Source organism: Geotrypetes seraphini, chromosome 4 (genome assembly GCF_902459505.1).
Source record: "Geotrypetes seraphini chromosome 4, aGeoSer1.1, whole genome shotgun sequence".
Lineage (NCBI taxonomy): Eukaryota > Metazoa > Chordata > Amphibia > Gymnophiona > Dermophiidae > Geotrypetes > Geotrypetes seraphini.
The window spans coordinates 140,337,005-140,360,730 of NC_047087.1; the positions used below are offsets into that span (position 1 = coordinate 140,337,005).

General features: G+C 40.9%; 1 protein-coding gene across 1 annotated transcript in view; it reads right to left on the minus strand.

Annotated features, from left to right (window-relative positions):
* Window positions 1-15,866, minus strand: part of PLEKHG4 (pleckstrin homology and RhoGEF domain containing G4) — a 517,593-nt gene extending 501,727 nt beyond the window's left edge. Inside the window, 1 exon segment of the mRNA XM_033942931.1 lies at window positions 15,743-15,866. Coding sequence (XP_033798822.1) covers window positions 15,743-15,745 — 3 coding nt within the window. The 5' untranslated portion in view covers window positions 15,746-15,866.
* Window positions 15,867-23,726: the final 7,860 nt, after the last annotated feature.

Here is a 23,726-nt window from a genome sequence, read left to right on the forward strand (position 1 = left end):
TGAATTCCATCCCTCTACCACCTCCCTCATTCTTTACCAAGCTCAGGGGGAGCAGAACCCGCAAGTTCTAAGATATGTGAATGATTTAAACATCACTGAACCATGGAAGAACAATGGCAATATTCTGATTTCATGTGAAATGAGGAAGCAAGTAGAGAAGGAGGAGTCAAAATGTGCAGCATTTAAAAATGGACAGTTTAATGTAATTTACAGACAGGGAAGGCAAAGCAGAGATGGAGAGCAGATAGGGAAGAAAAAAGGAGGGGGATACAAAGGAAGGAAGGGAGGAGAGAGAGGAAATGTAAGGTAGAGCAGACAGGCATACAGGGAGGCAGGGGAAAGAGGAAATTACTAGGATGGGCAAAGCAGAGAAAGGGCAAAAGAGCAGAAGTCAAGAGGACAGAGTGCTAACAGTGCTATGTTAGAATCACCTGAGAAAATGTGGGAGAGTCAGAGGTAAGTGATAGAAGAAAACAATGAAAAAGGAAGAATGCCAATGCAAAAGTAAAAACAGGGAAAAAAAGAAAAACACAATTATGAATAAAAATTATGAATAAAGTGTATCAGCCAAAAACAACAAAGGTCAGGAAACTTTTTTACTGGTGCAAGATTTTTTTATATATATTAAAAGTTCAAACAGCTGTCATAATGCAAAGTGAACTAATTCTAAGACAACCAAAATCCCTGTCTACTTAAAAGGGACCACAACTATTAAACTAGTAAATAGATCTAAACTTGTAGCTGTCTAACAGCTTTGCTGTTTCATAATCTGGAGATGTACCTTCTTCCACATATGCTTCCAAGTCATTATTTTTGATTGCAATTCATTAAGTTTGGATTGGCTCCCCTCCAACATAAACTGGTGGGCAGGGATATCATGATAATCCTAACTTAGCCTCTGTATTTATTGTTCCTGCTGGAAAACTAAACTATTCTGTGCAGTTCTTGTTTTGGCTATAGAATAGTAAGTAAACTCAAAGGAGTTTGTGTTAGATAATCTCCAGGCTACCTTTTTTAGTCAGATTACAATATTTGGTAGAAACCCCTTCTCTATTTGATGTACAACATCATGGATTCATAAATAGCCAATGACATGGATTCAGAAAGTTTAGACCCTATTGGCTTCTACTGTATAAATGATCAACTGTGAAAGGGTTTGAGAAGGAACATACATTTTATTTGATTTTCTTGCAAACAAGAAAAGTGGATACCATTAAAGAGTATCTGGATGACCACAAAAGGGACACAAAAAAATGCTCACAATAAAATTATAAAAACTTCAATAATAATGTTGTAACACAGAAATAAAACATCAAAGAAGGACCCAACATGGTCCATGTTTCGGCAGTGCGCTTTCCTCAGAAGTCCTCAAAGATAAACATAAGTAAGGTCTCAAAAATATAAATTAAATAAAGGAGACAGCTGCACCAAATCTAAAATGAGTACAAAAGAACGATGTATAGTGATAATGATGGTAATGCAATGAAAAGAAAATATAAACCTAACTTTAAAAAATGTGTGATAATAATAATAATAATAACTTTATTTTTCTATACCGCCAACACCCAAAAAGTTCTAGGAATCTAGGCGGTTCACAGAGTAAGATCAGTGATAATATAAAGCATTCAAGAAAGCACAATACAATATTCCATTTATAAAATTACAATATAAAAACTATGACATACAGCCTGTTTTACAAAGCCGCGCTAGTGGCTGCCGCACGGCAACAGCCCTGAAGCCTTTTAAATCACTATGGGCTTTGAGCGGTTACTGTGCAGCAGCCGCTAGCGCAGGCCCATAGTCTTCAATCAAGTAACACATTTTTTGAACAAATGGGTCTTAACTGATTTTCTTAAAGTGCAATAAGATGCAGTTTGTCAAATCAGATCGTCTAACCATACTTGAACTTTACCTGCTTGATAGGCCAAAGATCGGTCACAAAACTTTTTATAATGACAATTTTTGGGATTAGGGAAAGTGAATAAACCAGTACGCCGGGTAGACTTAATAGGCCTATACAATTCAAAATGAGATAAAAAACAGGATGAAAATAATCCAAATAACAATTTATAGCAGATACAAGCAAATTTGAAAAGTATTCTTGCTTCCATTGGCAACCAGTGCAGCTGGTGGTAATAAGGGCTGACATGTTCCTGTTTTTTCAATCCAAAGATTAAACGGACTGCTTTATTTTGGATTAGCCTTAATCTTCCTAAGATAGTTTTATAAGATCCCAACTAGATTATATTACAATAATCTAGAATAGATAAGATTAATGCTTGAAAAAATAGTCTGGAAGAAATAGGGTCAAAATATTTTTTTAACAGAATGCAATTTCCATAATGCGAAAAACATTTCTTAACAAGTATATCAGAGTTAAATGACGGTCTTCAACTAAATTTTGAGAGAAGAGACAATCGGATATTCTTGTCCTCTTAATTGGAGAGTTTTATCTGTGATTTTATCATTAGGACTAGCCAGGAAAAATCTAGTTTTTTCAGTGTTTAATTTCATCTTAAATTGGATGGTCCATTGTTCAATCCGATTTAGGATAAAGGTAATCTGATTATTTATTTCAGTAGTAAAAGAAATAACTGGTATCAGTATCATGATGTCATCGGCATAAATGTGAAATAGTACATTTAAACTTTGTAAAAGATAATAATAATAATCGGCCAAGGAAGCAACATAGATTTAAACAAAGTGGGTGACAATGGTGAACTCCAAGAATTGGAATACTGACCATTGCTGAAGACTTGATACAATCTTTTTTCTAAAAAGCCCTGAAACCAATCTCGGACTTTTCCAGAAATTCCCATAGCATCCAAACACCCCAAAAGAATCTCATGGTCCACCAGATCAAAAGCACTACTAAGATCAAATTGAAGTATTAGTGCGCTAGTGCCTTGGCTGAACAAAGAATGAATATGATCTATCAAAGAAGCTACAACCGTTTCTGTACTGAAACCTTGCCTAAAGCCAAATTGATGATCATGAAGAATATGAAATTGTTCTAGATGTTTGACTAGTTCTAAGTTGACCAAACCTTGCATTGTTTTACAGAATAAGGGTATACTTGCAAGGGTATACTTGCAATGGGTCTGTAGTTAGTTTTGATAGATATACGGCCTCTTTTACAAAGCCACGCTAGCAGCTACGCTGCGCTAATGGCCCCGAAGCCCATAGAGATTTAAAGGGCTTCGGGGCTGTTGCCACACGGCTTTGTAAAAGAGGCCGATAGATTCTTTATGATAGGGGTAACCAAAATATGACCCAACTCATTTGGAAATAGCCCATTTATCAGGGAAAACTAATCCATTTAAACAGATCTGCCTTAAAGGTAATTGAAGAGCACGGGTCCAAGCACCGAACACTGCGGCACCCCACTAGTGATGCTTTTCCAATCCAAATATTGTCCATTTACCCCCACTCTCTGTTTCCTATCCGCCAGCCAGTTTTTAATCCACGTGAGTATTTCACCTTCGATTCCATGGCTCACAATTTGCCTTCTGAAAATCCAAATACACAATGTCGACCGGGTCACCCTTGTCTATTTGCCTGTTTACTCCTTCGAAGAAGTGAAGCAAGTTCGTCAAGTAAGATCTTCCTTTGATGAAGCCGTGCTGGCTGGTCCTCATCAGATCATGTCCGTCAAGGTGCTCAATGATGCAGTCCTTTATCAGCACCTCTACCATCTTTCCCAGTACCAAGGTCAGACTCACCAATCTGTAGTTTCCCGGATCACCCCTCGAACCTTTCTTGAAGATCAGCGTAACATTCTCCACCTTCCAGTCTTACGGAATACTTCCCAACTTGATTGACAGATTGGCTATTAGTTGAAGCAGTTCAGCTATAGCTCCTTTTAATTCCTTGATTACCCTTGGATGGATGCCATCCAGTCCCGGGGATTTATCATTTTTAACCCTATAAATCTACTTGTATACCTCTTCTAGACTGACCGTCAACCCTATCTGATTCCCGTCTTCATTTCCCACGTATACCCTGTCGGCTTCTAGTATGTTGTGTATATCCTCTTCGGTAAACACAGATGCAAAAAATGTGTTCAGTTTGTCGGCGATGGCTTTGTCCTCCTTTAGCACTCCCTTTGTTCCATGGTCATTCAATGACCCCACTGCTTCCTTTGCAAGTCGTTTCCCTTAATATATCGAAAGAACGGTTTGAGGGTTTTCGCCTCCTTGGCTATTTTTTCCTCATAATCTCTTTTGGCCCCTCTTACCACATTATGGCACCTGCTTTGATGCTGTTTGTGCTTTTTCCAGTTTTCATCCGTTTTTGACCTTTTCCATTCCTTGTCTCTTATTGCTTCTTTCACTATTATAGTGAGCCACGCTGGTTCCTTGTTCTTTTTTCTCTTGGATCCCTTGCCAATACGCGGTATATATAGATTTTGCGCCTCGGTGACTGTGTCCTTAAAAAGGGACCTTGCTTGTTCTAGCATCTTTACAGTGCTTATCCTCTTCTTAATCTTCTTCCCCATCATGAGTCTCATCCCTTCGTAATTCCAAATGTTTTTGGAAGTTCAGCGCCGTGCTCGTCATTCTGGATCGATGTTTTGCCCCTGTGTCCAGGTCGAAGCGGATCATATTGTGATCACTGGTTCCCAGCATCCGCTCTACTTCTACACCTTGTGCCGGTCCTCATAGTCCATTTAGAATTAAGTCCAGAATTGCGTTTCCTCTCATATTCTCCTTGACAAGTTGTTCCAGGAAGCAATCACCTAAAGCATCTAGGAACTTAGTCTCCCTATCACTACCGGAGGAGCCTAGGTTCCAGTCTATCCCCGGATAGTTGAAGTTACCCATGATAATTGCGTTGCCTCCCTTACAGTTGCGTTTAATCTCATCCGTCATTTCTCCATCAATTTCTTCGGACTGCCATGGGGGTCATTAGTAGATGCCGATCTTCATTTCCGTTCCATTTGTTCCCGGAATTTTGACCCATAGAGACTAACTTATTCTTCGTGTTCTCCCCGGTAGACTCAATTCCCTCTTTGATGTATAGGGCAATGCCCCCACCTTTTTGGGCCACTCTGTCTCTGCAGTATAGCTTGTATCCCAGTAGCATAGTGTCCCAGACGTTTTCCTTGTTCCATCATATTTCCATGATGCCAATGTCAAGGTTATCTTTTTGTGCCATAGCTTATTCTTTAGGCTCCTTTTTGTGCCATCTTATTCTTTAGGCTCCTTGCATTCGTGTACATACACTTGAGTTTGCAACATGTTACTTTCTTGCTTTTCCTTCCCCCTTGTGTCCCTTTAGATCTGTCAGGATTTCTGTCTTGCTTATGATCCAGTGAGTCTTCCTCGCTATCTTCCTGCACGGTATCCTCTGGGTATACCGGTTCCCGAACCATTGACTCTCTGTCAACTGTCAGCTTTTCCCTTCTTCTTAGTTTAGGTTCAAACAATTTTTATTGATGTAAACACAGCAAATACAACACCAGCGCACCCCAAATGTGCACAGTACAAATAATAATGTATCATATACAATAATAGAACAAGCATATACAATAAAAGAGTAACATTGATCAAACTCCCTCCCCTTCCTTCTCTACATAGGGCAAGTGAGATTAATGAGGGTGGAAAGGTACTCCAAAACCCTGTACTCTTATGAACCCCAAAAATGTCACACCACCCCTTCCCCCCACCTGAACCACTTATCCTATCTTTGACTAATTGCCAGAACCTTCAATATACCATATTTCCCCTCCTCAAACCCCCCCCCCTTCTCCCCCCCCATGATACTCTCCACCCTGCCCCACCAGTACTCACCATTACTCTCCCAACCCAACTAACTAACAAATTATGACACCCATCTTAAAACCGCACTGCGACCCTTAGGATGTAAGACTTGCAGATAAGGCTCCCATATATTCAAAAACATCTTTTGTTTCCTAGACCCTCCAGCATCTCGCACCTCCTAAATGACCAACTGATGCAATTGGTTCTGCCAATGCCAATATGCCAGAGGGTCTGGAACCGTCCAGCACTGAAGAATACATTTCCTGGCCAGTAAACTCATCTTCCTACACAAAGCTCAATGCCCCCTAGGTAAATGGCCAAAAGCCTCTGGCAAATCCAAGACAAAGTGGTCCGGGGTACTGCGTAAGACTCTCCCAATTAAGCCTGACATATAAGAGATTTTACGCCTCCAGAAGTGCTAAATAATGGGGCAGAACCAAAAGGCATGTCCCAAAGTATGATCCCCCGTCCCACATTTATGACATAGTGGTGTAGGAAGACCTCTACTACAAAACATCTATGTACGAGTGTAATAAGCACATAAGGTCACCCTATAATATGTTTCTCGCAACCAAGCACACGGGGTCACCCCAGGCGTCACCCTCAAAGTACGGGCTACATCCCAATGTCCCAGATTAATCTGCAATTCCTTTTTCCATTTACCATTGATGCTCTGGTAGTCCTTGGCAGGTTGTAAATCTTGCAAACTAGCATAAATGCTACAGACCGTAAGAGACGTCCCCTCCTCTCGAGCAAACAACTCCCGCAGCCTGGCCCCCAAATGCAAACTCAATTGTGCTCTGTCAAGGGATCTCACATAGTGTTTTACTTGATGACATGCAAACTGCCACCTTAGCTAGTAAATCTACACATGTCAACTGCTCCCCATCATCCCCCCAAAAATGTTCTAAACTTGTAACTCCTTTCGCTCTCCAGGACAGATATTCTCTTGATTCCTTTCCCGGAGGAAAGGCCGAGTTTCCCCGCAAGGGCAAGAGATCAGTGACTATCGGATCTCCTCCCAAGGCATGCACAAGCCAACACCAAGCCACTTGCAATGCGCTAAATAATACACTGGATCTGATAGAAGAGGGCAGCGCCCTCTGAGAACTATGCAGAAATGCAAACACATCATAGGGAGCCAAAAACTAATTTTCCATCAGAAGAGGGGTATAATTGCTAGTCATATTCACTCAATCTCCCAAATGACGAAGCAGACACACATAATTATAAATCCGCACATCCGGTAATCCTAATCCTCCCCATGCCAATTCCCCAACAACTGAGACACCTTCAATTTAGGTTTCTTAGCCGCCCAACAAAAACGAGTAACCCCTTTATAAAGAATGCGTAAATCTTTCTTTAGCAAGCACTACGGCAGAGTCTGCAAAACATACAGCCATTTGGGAAAGATGAACATCTTAACCAAACAAATGCGCTCCATCAGAGAAAGGGGCAATGCCCTCCATATCTCGCTTGCAAGTAGCCTCGTTCTGTCTCCGCTGAGGTAGAGTCCATCCATCCTGAATAGCTTGCTCTTCCCCCAGAACATCATCCAGTTGCGCAGGGAGTGGAATCCTTTTTCCTCACACAAGAGCCGCATCCACACGTTGACTGCTTGCAGCTCCGTCTGCCTCTTCTCGTCGGCCCTAGGTACCAGCAGGATCTAGTTTTTTCAGTCGCTTTGTTCAAGTGGATTGATTTTTTACCCCATCAAAAATTACAAAGACTAGGGGGACACTTGAAGTTACAGGGAAATACTTTAAAACCTATAGGAGGATATATTTTTTTCACTCAGAGAATAGTTAAGCTCTGGAACACTTTGCTAGAGTTTGTGGTAAGAGCAGTAACAAAGCTGGTTTTAAAAAAAGTTTGATCAAGTTCCTGGAGAAAAAGTCTATAGTTTGCTATTGAGACAGACAGGGGGGAAGCCACTGCTTGCCCTGGGATCAGTATGGAATGTTGCTACTACCGTGTTTAGGTTTTTGCCCGGTACTTGTGACCTGGGCCCAGAAGTACTAAAGTCAGCGATCATCTAACAATCATCACTAGACCAGTTTTGACTGGTATAATGACGATCGGATTTGCCAACCCAATGCACAAAACAGCTCACCACATGGTTTTGTGCATAATCGCTCAATCTCTGATCTAGCCATAAAAATAAGGTCACTAATATTGAAATGCCATGTAAACTAGCAGAGTGATTGATGCTCTAACATGGCTTCCTAATGTACACAAAAAAATGATCGTTTTTAGTGATCCGAAAAAAGTGACTGGTCAACACTAGCTAACCTGAAATTAATATAACATACCATACTTTTTTTTTTTTTTAAATGGACACAGATGCTATGCCCCCCTCCCCCTGATGACAAGTCACTGTATCCTCTCAAAGACAACCACGAGTCCCCGAACCTCCCGACAATGACGGCTGCCCCTGCAACAGCGACGCTCCCACAGAGACAGGAAGGATGCCCACTTCCTCCTGCCTTAGCAATCCGATTATGCATCCAGACCTCCTCACTGACACTCCCCTCCTGACTCTCCACCGGCACTCCCCCACACTCCCCCCCCTGACACATCCCCACCCTACATGAAGATCCCCCTCCCACCACCCCACCAACAAGACCCTGAAGGCTGGCATCTGTCAGTACCATAACCCCGGAGGTGATCCACAGTGGTTCAACCTTGCATAGTGATTGTGGGAGAAGCCACCAATAAGGCTGGCCCAAACCTCCAGAGTCCATGGAAGGCTGGTCTGTAACGCACCCAAGTGTGGAGTCCAGCAAGAGAGTAAGACAAGCTGGAAAGGATGAAAGTGCACTCTCACCCAAGGAATCACATCCAACACAGTAGCCATGGATCCCAGGAATTGAAGATAGTCTCATGCCAAAGGAGCTGGAGAAGGTAAGAAATCCAGGAATGCAGAATGAGACCACGTGTCCCTGGGAGATAGAGGCGGCCCGCAGCTGTATTGAAGAGAATATCCAGGCATTTCAAGACTGCTTGGGAAAGAGACTGCCCTGTCTGTAATGCACAAGCCAACTAAGGTCCTCTAGCACCTGCATCACATGATCCACAGTGTGTCAACCCTCGGTCAATGAGGGAGATCTGACTAGCCAGTCAACCAAGACAAGGTGTACTTGCAAACCCATGGTACTTAAGGAAGCTGCTACGACCGCCATCACCTTGGCAAAGGCACAAGGAGTTATTATTAGTCCAAAAGGCAGAGCCAAAAACTGGCAATATTTGTGCAAGATGCAAGACTGCAAGTAACTGGAAAGATCAAATGGTCAAGCATGCCCCCATAAATCCAGAGAGGTAAAGGAACCCTCCCGGGTCCACTGCTGCTATAACAGATTTCACTATTTCCATGTGAAAGTTTGGAATCTGGAGAGCCTCACGTACATGCTGCAGCTCCAGAATAGGCCTCCAGGTGTCAGAGCTATTCAGTGGCACGATAAAGTATGTGGAGTATCTGCCGGAGCCCGACAGATCAGGAAGCATCCTCTGTAGAACCTGAATATCCAACAAGCGCTGTCCAGTGGCCTGCACATGGAACGCCTTGTTCAGGCATCCTATGGGAGATTCCACAAACCAATGGGTCAGAGGCCAATTGCAGTCTAACCAAATAAAGGCCAGAATCCACATGTCAGACATAATATAAACCCAAGCCAGCAGGAATACTAACAGCCTGTCCCCAATCAGTAGAAGGGGCGGAGTCCCCCATCATGACGCAGTGCATCTTCTTGGCAGGGGGCACAGGATGGGATCCAGATGGTTAGGCATGTCTGTAACCAGAGTACCACTGCCGAGATCTCTGGTCTGAGACATGGCGCTGGAATACGAGTGGGAATGCCTGGAGCCACGAAAATTAGAGCGACCAGTACCCTTAGAGGGGCTGGGTCTGCTATCAGGCAGGGTCTCAGGGTGACAGAACACCACAGAATCCATGAGGGTGACCAGGCCCTGGCCAAACAACTGACCTGAAGAGAATTCTCACCATAGAAACCTTTGGAAGTGGAATCACCAGTCCATTGTCCAATCCAGAGTATTCTGGGTGCAGAAATGGAAAAAACGTCAAAACCCGCATAAGGCATATAAAGCGGCAGGCACATAAACTGACCCAGCCAAAAGAAGTTGAGGAGGAGAATCTAAAACCTTACTCTCCAGTGTGCACAGATAGGCGTGTGCAACAACCAATGTTTCCAAAGCAGCTGCATCAAAAAGCCTCGAGGACAACGTCCACTCTGTGGTCCTGCATATCTGTAAGCACCACAGCACTTTCCTTGGGTAGAAAGGTGCAGTCAGGCACCTGCATGACCAAAGAATCCACTCTAGGCTGATCCAGAACCTTCTGGCAGTCTATGCTAGAGTACAAGCTAGACATGGTCCTCGCTAACAAAAGAGCACCTTCCAGAAAGTTATATTGGGCTGACATGAAAATGATCAGAACAGGGTGCCAGGGAAAGGTGGAAGACTGCGAGCATGCACCAGAAAGCAAGGATGAAGAAGAGGACAGAGCCAGCTGAATGACCAAATGAATTTCCTGCAAGAAGAGTCAGCAAAGCCATAGACTGAAACAAGCGCAGAACTGAGGGATTGTCCCCAGGTGCTGAAGGATTCAAAGATCCAGCATACAGTCCTGGTCTCCCGTCCTTGGAAGCATTGCACCGTGAAAGAAAGGGTCAGCAAGCTGGACATCAGCATAAAGACCAGGATCATGCAGATCAGAAACAATGGCTGACCGAGACAAGGACACGCCCAGAGGACCAAAGCCAATGGGAGACACAGCTGATGCAGAGTAGGACTGCGCAGGGAAAGAGCACCTGCTGTGAAAAGTCTTTGTTTTATTTTGTTTTGTATTTTTTTACAACTGTTTCAGAAACTGAGAAAGTCTCCGGCTCCTGGGGCAGAGTCACCCTCTTAAGTCTTATTTTAACAATCGTACTTCATCCGTGAAATTTAACAACGAAGACTCTTCTATTTTTACCTCAACATTTGGAATCCCACAAGGATCCATTTTATCTCCCCTTTTATTTAACATCTTTTTATCGCCATTACTAGAAACTTGTCAGTCCATAGGTTTTATTCCATACGCATATGCTGACGATATTCAACTAATCCATCCTTTAGATCCCGAAAATATCACAGACATTGCTTCCATAAACCATAAATTAGAACAAATACATAACTGGTTGAATTCAAACAAATTATCATTAAATATTAATAAGACCAAATCCATTTTGTTCAACTGGAAAAAAGATATATGTCTTGCAAAACCATTTCTTCTTAATAATTTCCCTATCAGTTCTGAAGCATCAATTAAAATTCTCGGGGTTATACTTGATGACAGCTTATCTTACCATGATCACATTTCCTCTGTCGTCAAAAACTGTTTCTTCAAATTACGTCAGATAAGAGCCATTTCCAAATTTCTAAATCCTTCCTCCATAAATATCTTAATACATTCATTTATCATTGCAAAAATCGACTATTGCAACGCACTATTCTTAAATATCACTCAGAAGGAACGAAGGCGACTCCAAATAATTCAGAACACGGCCATTAAACTTATCTACAACGCAAAAAAATTCGATCATGTATCCCCACTGATGATTGACGCACATTGGTTACCAATTAACCACAGGATATTGTACAAAATTATATTTCTAATCTTTAAGACTCTATTATCTAGCGAGCCACAATTCATTTCAAAATCTCTAATCCCCTACAAACCACAACGCTCTTTACGCTCATCAGAAATGAATTTACTAACTATCCCCTCTTTAAAAATCATCGGTACGAGAAGAGCAGACATCTTTACCGTAGCAGGCCCGCAATCATGGAACTCCCTCCCTCAGTATATTAGAATGGAACATGATACCTCAGCTTTTAAAAAACTTTTAAAATCTTATTTGTTTAGGGACGCCTACGATCTCTAATATTTTAACGTATCTACTTGATCTAAATTAATATTCATAAAGAGTGCCTTGTAACAATTTACCCAACCTTTTGTTTTTTCCCTTTTTTCCTATGCCCTTATTGTAACTTTGTCCCCTTTTTCCCCGTTTTCTTGTTAGTCATTATTGAAATTTGTTGTTTTTAAAGTATATTAATGTTTCTATGTTTTAATATATTATGTACATCGCCTAGAATGTTTATATAGGCGATATATTAAGAATTAAAATAAACTTGAAACTTGAACTTGAACTGAACCATGCGTTTCAGAGGCTGTGGAAGGACCGCAGCTTTGCGCACGGAAATATAAGCTGTGCTGAGCCCACAAAATAAAGAAGGCTGCCCCATCAGGCTAGCCAAGCATTTTTTCACCTGCTTGACCAGGGGAGAGGCTAAGCTTTGTGCTGCCGCCCCTCCCAGCTGTACTATGCGGCATGTGGCACAAGAACGCTCCTGAAGCACCTAATTTGTGCAATCCTGGCAAGAATTCACATGAGAAGAGCCTAAGACTTGAGGCAAAAACTGCAGTTTTGGAGCAGAAAGCTTTTGAGAAAAAAATTGCAAAAAATTCAAGATGGCCACCGTCAAGAAATTTGCACCAAAATTGTAATTTTTTTTTTACATTCCCCAAACACAAAAAAACTGTGACTATAGGATTTTCAGGTGGGGGAACATGCAGAAACACTAAAAACCCCACTTTTCCAACCTCCTCTGATTCTCCTCATAGGATAACAACCTGTACTCACTGTGACCCGTTTGTGGATCTGTGCTTCAGCCTGCTTCAGCTCCCTTACAGTAGCTGGAATAGAGAACCACTGCCTCATGCTGGGAATGGCTCTGCAAAGATAATTTTCGGGCTGCCAGTCAGACCCCCATGCCTGAATGCACCTCCACCCCTGCAGACCGACAGAAGCGCATCAGGACAGGCAGAGGCGTACACGATGCACCTGGCACCCTGCAAGACACTTCCAAGCCTCCTAAGGGCGCCTAACAGCCTGCGCTCGACTCCTGCTTAACAGTAGACCACTTCAGGGAAAGCCCTATGTTCCATCTAACTGACCAGATACTATTCATATCAGTGAAGTGTTAGAGGGAGGGCAGCGCTGAGAAATTATCTAGAAAGCAGAAATATTCAGCCACCATGGGGGGCAATTTTATAACTGAGTGCCACGATTTCACCTTCTAGAAGCAGCACATTAACCCCATAATTGTATAAAAAGTGCCACAAATTGCATATGCAGTTTTGGTCATGTACCCAAATTGCATGCAGTTTAATTGAATAACAAGCTAATTAGCATTAATAATTGGTAATGATTAGAATCAATTAAGGGTTATGCACATAAATTTAGGCATGGATCTGTGCCTAAATGTTATGCTCAAATCAAATAAGGGGGTGCAGAAATGGGCAGGGAATGGGCAGATTGGGGCATTCCTTTAAATTATGTATGTACCATAATTACCAATTTATTTATTTATTCATTCACTTTTCTATACCATTCTCCCAGGGGAGCTCAGAACAGTTTACATTAATTTATTCAGCTATGTAAGCATTTTTCCCTATCTGTTCCAGTGGACTCACAAGCAGTATGGGTTGGAATCTTTTCCTTAAAGCTAATTCTATAATTGCATCTGGGAGCCAAGATTTCATTCAATATCTACACACCTACCTACATTTAGGCAATCTCACTTGCACCATGTCAATAACAGTCATGAATGTATGCATCTAACTCCAGTATTCTGTATGGTATATGTCAATGGTCTCAAACTCAAACCCTTTGCAGGGCCACATTTTGGATTTGTCGGTACTTGGAGGGCCGCAGAAAAAAATAGTTAATGTCTTATTAAAGAAATGACAATTTTGCATGAGGTAAAACTCTTTATAGTTTATAAATCTTTCCTTTTGGCTAAGTCTTAATAATAATATTGTCATTCATAGCTAAAGAGATATGATCAAGAAACTGTTTTATTTTACTTTTGTGATTATGATAAACATACTGAGGGTCTCAAAATAGTACCTGGCGGGCCGCATGTGGCCCCCGGGCCACGAGTTTGAGACCACTGGTATATGTGTAAATGCTGGTCCTGCCTATGCTCCTTCCCTGTGAATGTTTCCTTGAGTTTACACGGTACATGAGTTGTGTGTGCCTTTTATAGTGCTAAGCACATGCCTAGCATTTATGCATGCATGTGTACATTTACCCACTTAAGTGCTAGTATTTTATATAATATAAGTGAGCAAATGGTGCTTAAAGTTGAGCACAAAGTTATAGAATGAGGGAGTTTCTGAATAAGTTGAATAGCATTTACTTCTAGGGAATGATTGTGCCATAGAGGAACAAACCAATCAAAAATCTATAGTATACCACAAAATAGTTTGCAAAGTTGAAAACTGTTGCTAACCTAGCATACGTACGAGTATAGCTCAATAATTTTATCTATAGGAACCTCAAAGCTCCACCCAGGTAATTCTTTAATAGTAGATACTTTTAGGCTTGAAGTTCCAATATTTTCATTAGTTCCACCCACCCTTGATGGAAAAAAAAAATCCAGCGGAAAAGCTGCTGTGGTAAAAAAAAAACAACCAACCCCGATGAGTGGTTAAATAATTTTGGGCCCCTTTTATCAAGTTGCGCTAGAGATTTTTAGCACAAGCCAGCGTGGTAAATGCTCCAATGCTCACAGAATTCCTATGAGTGCCGAAGCATTTACCTTGCCGCCCACACTAAAAACCTCTAACACAGGGGGGGGGGTTATAAACAACTAGGGTAATTAGAAATAGGTTTTTTTTTTAATTACCCTAATTGTTTTTTCCTCTAGGGGTTTTTTTCCCAAGGGAATGTGTAACCAATAAGAATATTGGGACTCTGAGCCTAAAGGTAGCTCTGAGGTTCCCATTTATAAAATTATTAAGCTATATGTGTGCTAGGTTAGCAATAGCTTTCAACTTTGCTTCTAGGGAATGATGACATCCCATCTTGTCAAATCAAGCTATATCACTTCACTTAAGGTCTGAAGATACTGCACACAGGACCAGTGTTGGACATGCATGAGCTCAGAGCAGAATTTGGGTAGAGGACCCTAAAGCCTGAATAAAAGCTATGACTCCTTCAGCTTGAAACAGGCTTGGGGGGAGGGGAGCTCCGGTGGCATGGGGGCCCTGGGCAATAGCCCTGGTAGTCACCCTCTCTAGCCCTGACTGCACAGTATGCATCTGATTAAAGAGAGACAAACAGAACAGCAGCATGCAGACAGAGAACAGCAGTAAATGTCCTAAGAAACATGGAGTAAGAGATCCCTAACAGCACTAAACTTGTTCTGATCTCTTTCCCTGCCACCCAAAGAGTTACTAACAGCTTAAATGCTCCACCTGGTTTAACTGGAAGGCGCACAGCAATGGTTAATGGAGTTTAGCAGAGAATATTGTTGCTTGTCTATGAATGGCCCACTCCCACACACCATGTAACCAGTCCAGCTCTGCCCAGGGAAAGAATAAAGCAAGGCCAGACACTGGAGCTTTCATTTACACCACAAAGATTTTGTGTGGGCTTCACAACTAGGAAACCTCAGTAACTGGCGACCTTTCCCAGCTCAGCGCAGGCTCCCGTCACATGAGTGAGGGCAAGTGCAGTGCAGAAGCTGCTAGCTTCACACATTCAAAGTTCCAGGATGGTAAACAGAGCATAAAATTAAAAAAAACTGCATAATTGGGGGGAACCCAGCAAAGGAAGAATTAAGGGGAATCGCTTATTATACCACCTCAACGAAAATCTCTGCAAACAAGTCAGTCTGCAGGTACACCACGGTGAGCACATTGCGTATCCATTTCGACCAAACTTAACTTTTAGGAGATTTTCTTACATATTGCTACTAAAGAGGTTTTCGGGGTTTGTTTGGGGTTTTTTTTTAATCTGACTGCCAAATTCTAGCTTCCTTTCTGTTTTCCAGCACGGATTCACCTCACAAGAGCTCCTTCGACAACACACAAGTCCACTTAGAACAAGCTATAAAATTGTCTAACTTACCATCTTCCTAAAGGAGAATTATCCTTTCCTCTTTATTCCCGAACACAGCATTTTATTTCTTTTCTCCAAGAGGCTTTACTGATTTTTCCTCCACGCTGTTGCTCGTTGTGTAAATGTATAAAACCACTGAGACACTATGAGCCCGCCTCTCTGCACAGTACAACTTCAAACCAGCACATCATATACATAGGGGCCCTCAAAGGATGCTCTGACAACCAACACACAGCTGACAATTCAGGCTTATATTTGGCCATCAATGTTGCTTTCATATGGCAGAATTTAAATTTGCTCCTATGGAGACACCAGCAAGTACTCCAGTACTTGAGAAAAGGCTAGCTAATTTTACATTTGTCAGTGAATCCTATATTTTCCTAAATGCATTACTGCATGTAAGCAGCCTTGTTCCTCTAATTAGCACGTGTTCATGCAAAAGGAATAGCAGTGCGGCATTTTTATCACTTTGCTTGGGAAACTAGAGGGGAGGTTTACTAAAGTGCAATAGACAGTGACTGTGTGAAGTTGTGCTTGGTAACAGCTAGCTTGTAGACATGAAATTGCACCCTAAATTGCATGTAACTGCTGCCATGCCAACGAGCAGGAGATGGTCAGAGAATGGCACATTATGGGTATGGACAGCAACTTAAGAGTTAGGACACGATGTAGTTACCATGCACTAACTCTTATCCGTGAAGACAGCACCTTTGCACTTATTGCCATCTAAAAAAGAGATAGGAAGTGCTGTAACTGCATCCATATCATCTGCAAAGTACCTACTTTAGTCTGAATCCATTTGGCAGATTGACCTCGAAGGCTAGTACAGTAAGACTACTGTTAGAGATGCCATTTTGATTCTGGCCCGCGATGGGCCAGGAGCATTGAAGTATTATTCCTGCCTCCAACTAGACGCCATGGAACTCCCAGTAAGAGCCAGAGGGTGGTGCCACGTGGGTGGGAGGATTCTTGCAAGATGTGAGGGAGGTTTAGGGAGATGTGGGGGGGGGGGGGGGGTCAGGACATTTTGTTCTGCCCCTGCAGCCCTTTAGATGTAACTGAACCAATCAGCAATGCTCTTAACATTTGATAAAGTCTGCCTTTTGTGTTAACTAAATGAGCAGATGCTTAGCCATGCCTCCAACAGTTAGGCTTTTCAGTCACCTTGCACTAATTTATGCAACTAACATATGGTAACTGCAAAACCTTAGCACACTTTAAACAGGCCCCCTAGGATTACCATCTCTCAAGGAATAAATGCAACTTCTAGGACACTGCTATGGGCACTATCCTGGAGAAGGCTCAAAGAGAATTCTCAGTCAGAGAATATGGCAGAGTATCCATCCTATCAGATTCTCACTAATGTTGTAACTATGATCATCATGATCACATTGTACCTTAGTATTTAAAGAGGAAGTCTCAACATATTTCTCTTAGCAATAGATTATATATTCATTGCTATGCAGTGGTACCACCAGCCCTGTCAGCTGTATAAAAATATAATCTGTACAAGAAATTTTCTAGCAGTCTCCCATTTTGAGAAGACAGAGTAGTGCTTAAATGAGATCACAGACTAATCAAAATGCAAGAGGTATATAGAGAAATTTGTCTTTTGCCTCCTTTCTGATGAAATGACTATCTCAACTACTTGCTTTAACTCATAGCAACAGCAGGAGGCATGTATTTTCCCTCTGATTGTGAGGGCACAATATCTAAATATTAAAAGGGGGGCAGGGATTTTAACTCCAACTGAGACTCCAAGAACTATTTAGAGAACATTAATTTATCAGCATTTTTGGAGAGCCCTCTAGAGGTCATCATAGACAGGATGACTCTTCTGATAACTTTTGCCTTGGAAAATAATAGAGATTATACTCTGCATTTTTATTTCCAACATATCAATGACTAGGTCTTTGGCTCTACCATTCGTATATTTCCTTTTTTTTTTTTTTTTTTTTTCATTTCAACCACTTTATTGAATATCGAAAATAATAATAACACAAAGCTCCAAACATAAAACAACCAATTTACCAACTGCAGCAAATATAACAGGGCTTTGTCTATTTCCTGATATTTCTTAAATGTCACAGAGGTGAAGGAAAGAATTCTTGACCCTTAGGCTGAGTCCTCACCTTAAGTGGTATTTTTATTTTGAAATTTCCTGCAAAGTGTTCTATTTTTGTCAGAATAAGATTGTTCTGTTTCTTGAGCCTAAGCAACTGCTTGAATTTATTGTGGCTAGAGAAGAGGTTGTTGTTATAATTAACAATGATTAGCTTATTGCAAGTTTGGCACAAACCAGATTTAGGCTAGGACTGAATTGTACTGCTACTCAACTTGAATACAGTACTTATATTTTCATTATACTTTTAAAAGTTTTGTACAAAAGCAAGTTAAGCAATGTAATCTTCATCAAGGGCTATACACATGAAGGGGTATTTTCGATAGGACACCTAAGTCTGAGATTGGACATTTTGGGCAAGATGTCCACAAATTCAGCAGAAAAAATGTCTATTTTCAAAACTGCTAGATGTCTATCTTTTATTTTTGAAAGTGACCTAAGTTTTGGTCCTTAGGAGGTCTATCTTTTTTAGCCATTGTCAAAAATAAAAACATCCACATGAAAAATACACAAAAGCAAGTTTTGTAGACGTATCCAACTACCATGTCTGATGGCTACAGAGGAATCCTCATCAGCTCAGCCTGTTTCGGGGATTCCTGCCAGCTCAGCTGATGGGAATTCACCCTGATAGGATCAGCTGAGCTGCAGAGCCTACACCCCTCCCCCTGACATCCCTGGATCTTTCCCAACATCCCTCCCACATCCCCCAACATTGCTGGACAACCCCTCCCCCCCCCCCCGCCATCAATGGATCCTCCCTATCATCCCCCCACATCCCCCAACATTGTTGGAACCCCACACACACACATCCCTGGACCCCGCATACCTACCGATGACAGATCGGCAAGAGGGAAATCCACTCCCTCCTGCCTACAGGGCCACGTGCTGTGAATGATGAGCCTTCCCCCTCCTAATGCATCTTGGGATGCAGTGGGGGGGCCTTTACTGCAGTGGTTGGCAATTTTTTTAAAACCCTAACATGGCTTGATAAAATGGGGCCTAAGTTAAGCGCCCTTTATAGTGTATAGCCCTCGATGGAGACTACATTGTTTAACTTGCTCTTTTACCAAACTTTCAAATCACCCTTGTATTCATTTAATTAATGATGTATTTCATTGGTGCTTTTTATGTTTAACATACTTGTGCTTATAATCTTATGCTTCATGTGCTCTTAGTACTCTTTCTGAGGTGAAAAAGGTGCTTTTATACTGATTTTTACTGAAGATTGTATCTATTTGTAATATGCTTTCAAATTCATGACAATGCGTGTACATCAAATTTTAAATAAAACTTGAAACTGGGAGGGTGGGGTGGGGGATTTCTGATTTTACATTATTTGCTTGGATTAGTAGAAAAGAATATATTATAAGTTTTACATGATTACATATCAAGTTTCAAGTTTAATAAATTTTGATTTTACGCAATATCCAATATTTCAATGCGTATTACATAATTATAATATACAATAAAAGCCAGGGATGACAAATATAAATGAGACAAAATTATACAGACTAATCATATGATATGGTAAGGGTGGGAGGGGGGGATAAATTTCATTAATTTAAGATGATTGTAATAGAAATTCAAGTGATGTCTGTAAGTTTGTAAGCTTAAATGTTATTTCTGTTTACACTTGTTGTAAGTTGTAAAAATTAATAAAGAATTTAGACTTCAATCATATTTCCCCTCAGTTGTCTCTTTTCCAACCTGAAAAGCCCCATCCTCTTTAGTCTTTCCTCAATTGAGAGGAGTTCCATCCCCTTTATCATCTTGGTCGCTCTTCTTTGTACCTTTTCTAATTCCACTATATCTTTTTTGAGATATGGCAACCAGAATTGAACACAATATTCAAGGTGAGGCTGCACCATGGAGCGATACAGAGGCAATAATTCCTAGCATCCTATTTGCTTTTATGGCTGCTGCTGCACATTGGCCAGAAGGTTTCAGTGTATTGTCTACAATGACACCCAGATCTTTTACTTGGGCGCTGGCCCCCAAGGTTAACCCTAGCATCTGGTAACTATGATTTAGATTATTCTTCCCAATGTGCATCACTTTGCATTTGTTCACATTAAATTTCATCTGCCATTTAGATGCTCAGTCTTCTAATTTTCTAAGGTCCGCCTACAATTTTTCACAGTCTGCATGCATTTTAACAACTTTGAATAGTTTAGTATCATCTGCAAATTTAATCACCTCACTCGTCATTCCAATTTTCAGATCATTTATAAATATATTAAAACCACTGGTCCCAGTATAGATTCCTGCAGCACTCCACGATTCACCTTCCTCCATCAAGGAAAATGGTCATTTAACCCTACCCTCTGTTTTCTGTCCAATAACCAATTCCTAGTCCATAACAAAACATTGCCTCCTATTCCATGATTCTTTAATTTTCTCAGGAGTACCTCATGAGGGACTTTGTCAAAAGCTTTCTGAAAATCTAAATGCACAACATCAACCTACTTATCTTTATCTACATGTTTATTCACACCTTCAAAGAAATGCAACAAAATGGGGAGACAAGACCTTCCTTGACTGAATCCATGCTGACCCTTTCTCATTAAACCATGTTTATCTATGTTGTCCGTAATTTTATTTTTTGTAATGGTTTCAACTGTTTTTCCCGGCACTGATGTATGCTCGACTGATGCATGCCTAAATGATGTAATTGTTCAAGTGACGCAAGCTTAACTATCACACTTAACTGTTACACACTAGAATGACGGATGTTCAAGTGACCAGCATTGTTATATCATATCATGTAAACTTGTAAAGTATTTTAGTTTTTCTCCTGCCTTAGTTTTTTGTTTTATTATAATTTTGATTTTGAATAGTAATGCTATTATACTCTAAGGACCTGATTCAATAAACGGTGTCAATCAATTGCTAGGTGCTAGTTATAGAATCCTGCCTAGTGGTGCCTAGGCATGCTTAGGCATTCTAGAGATAGGTGCCTGGTTTTACCAGGCCTAATTTACTGGCACCTAACTCGGACACCTAGAAACACCTAAGTCAACTACGCCTATTCTCTGCCCCTAACCATATCTACTTTTCAGATAAGCATCATTAGGTGCTTTCACTTAGGTTGCTAAGTGCAGCATGGAATCCTGTGCCTAACTTTTAATTTTAATTTTTTTAAATCAGTTATTCAATTAACTTCAATGGCACAGTAAATTAAGCAATTAGGCACAGATTTTAGTTAGGCATCACTAGGCGGCCTCACTTACAGCACCGTTTATAGAATCAGGCCCTAATAGTTTTGGACAAAGGAAGTAAATGAGTTATTAGGTACAGTGCTTTGAATCAATGTGAAATACATCTCGTAAGTGATACCTATGCACTAAAACTCATAGTAAAAAGGTTGTAATGTGCAGACTGAAATGCAGCTTAACAGCCAATACACTAAACTTTTACACATACACATATAATTTAAAAAATGTTTCAATAGGATAGGAACATTACTAACATGCATGCTAATAGAAAAAGTATAGTGTTTCATCGCTATATCCATCTGATCCCTAAATAGTTCAGTCTTCATTGCCAATTACTTATATGTAATAAGATGATAAATATGTATTAGAAAGCTATAGCACACATTAAAATTTTCTAAAAAAATGAATTTGTGAAACAAAGTGAAAAAAAGCCTGAAAATTGGGCAGAAAAGCCAAAAGAACTAAACATATGAGGGCTATGCATATATATTGAAGCAGGGAGGCAATGACAGCGTCCTTGATTCTAGGCTACATACACCTAGAATATCCAGGTACGTAGGTCTGCAGGGGTTATGCAACTTTTCCAAGTAAAAAAAGGTATTTAAGCCTGGAGTTTGCCTGATTTCAATAGTCTTATTCTCCAAACTTAACAAATATCTGGATGAATCAACTCCATAATGAATAAACCAGTAGAGATCTAATGAGTCCTGAGAGATTTGAATTATCTGAAAAAAAGATTGGTGTATAGCAAATGCTATTCAGTGTGGGTAAGTAAAAGGTCAAGGAGGCAGGGAATCAAAATTTGGAAAACCAAAACAATTCAGGAATCCAAATGAACAATATATTAAAAATCAGCACTACAGAGTCAAGCAGTGTTTGGAAAACATAAATGGAGAACACAGAGGGTTAGCAATAGAGAAGTACTGTAAAATATTCTCACTGTAACTGCAGAGCCAACTTTCCTTTACAGAATACTAGCAAAACAGGTAAAATACTGTATGTGTCTATAATTTAAGTACAAGAACTTATTCCTTACAGAGATAGAAAAAGTCATGTAAGTGATTGTGCCTAAATGACAGACATATGCATGTAACTTTCCATATGGTAGGCTATAAGCTGTGTGTGACTCCCACCCATGTTCCCACCAGACTCCAACTATGAGCATACCTGTAAAATATGCATAAAGTAAGCACTAAGGCCCCAATTCTAGAAACAGCGCATAAAAATTAGAAGTAGAGGAATGCAGTGCATAGCAGCTGTCAATCTTCAGTTAGGTACTGAATCGCGCCTAGCTGTGCCTAAATTGAACTTAGGTTACAGTTGATGTCAAAATCTTAGGCTCCCCCTATTTATGCCAGGGTTTTCTTGGCCTAAATATTGGCACCTAAGTACAATTTAGGTGTCTACATGGAAAACACCCCCAAAATCCAAAACCTATTGTACCGAACTGTATACCACCTCAATAGCCCTTATTTCTGCAGGTGTAACCTATATGTAAATACAGTAGGGTTTTGTTGGGCTCACACTTTCCACCACAAGTGTACTAGTTACAGTGGGATATGGGTTTGGTCCCCTTCTCTGGAATCAACTGCATTGACCACCAAGCTTCTCCAGACACCTTCTTGCACTTCTACTAGCACTGGTCATAATGCCAACATCTTCCCGACACCCCCCACAACTACAAACAAAATCCACCACCCAAACAGGAGAATCTCAATAGACAGAAATTCGACCCAACAATCCAGCATTTAACATCCCACCACTCCAGCATGGGGAAGAAGACCAACACACCCCAAGACCAAACCTCACCCTCACCCTAAATCACTCATCTACCTAAAAACGACTCACAATTATCATACAGGAACCACTACACTTACATGCGCCTACTTAAACATCAGAGCCCTAGGCCAAAAACAGAACTTATAAAAAACGGGATAATAAACGAAAACCTGGACTGCCTTTTCCTCACAGAAACCTGACTAACTTCTTACACAGATCCCAGAATAACGGAAGTCTGCCCACAGGGATACAAAATACAGTAGTCTGCAGAGAGAAAAAAGAGGAGGAGGAAGATTAGAAATTTTAATCAAAGATGCCCTAACCCTAAATATAATTGAAAAAACATCCACCCCATACATGGATCTTCTAGCCTGTCAACTCTCAGGCACCATACTAAAAGATACACTAAACTGCATGCTCTGTTACATAACATCGGGACACTGGACTACAGCAAGACCTGAATTTGAAGACTTCATTTACCAAAACTCACTAACAGCAACCTACAACCTAATCCTAGGAGATTTAAACCTACACCTTGAAGACCAATCATCCAAACAAGTAGATAACTTTCTCTCATTTCTCAATGCCTTATCCTTCCAAATGCTAAATTCACAAACCACTCATGAGAAAGGTTACCAATTTGACATCGCAGCCTTCATGACCCATCAACCTTATGTAACAGAAATTCATACATTTAATGGAACATGGTCCCGATCCCTCTGGTCAGACCACTACACATACACCTTCAACATAAACTGGACCCCAAAAAACCCCAAAACCATACCAAAATCCAAAAAAGTAACTTATACCTCACACAAACACATCGAACCTACCAAATTCTGGACTAAAATAGACAAAACAATCCAAGAAAGCAACC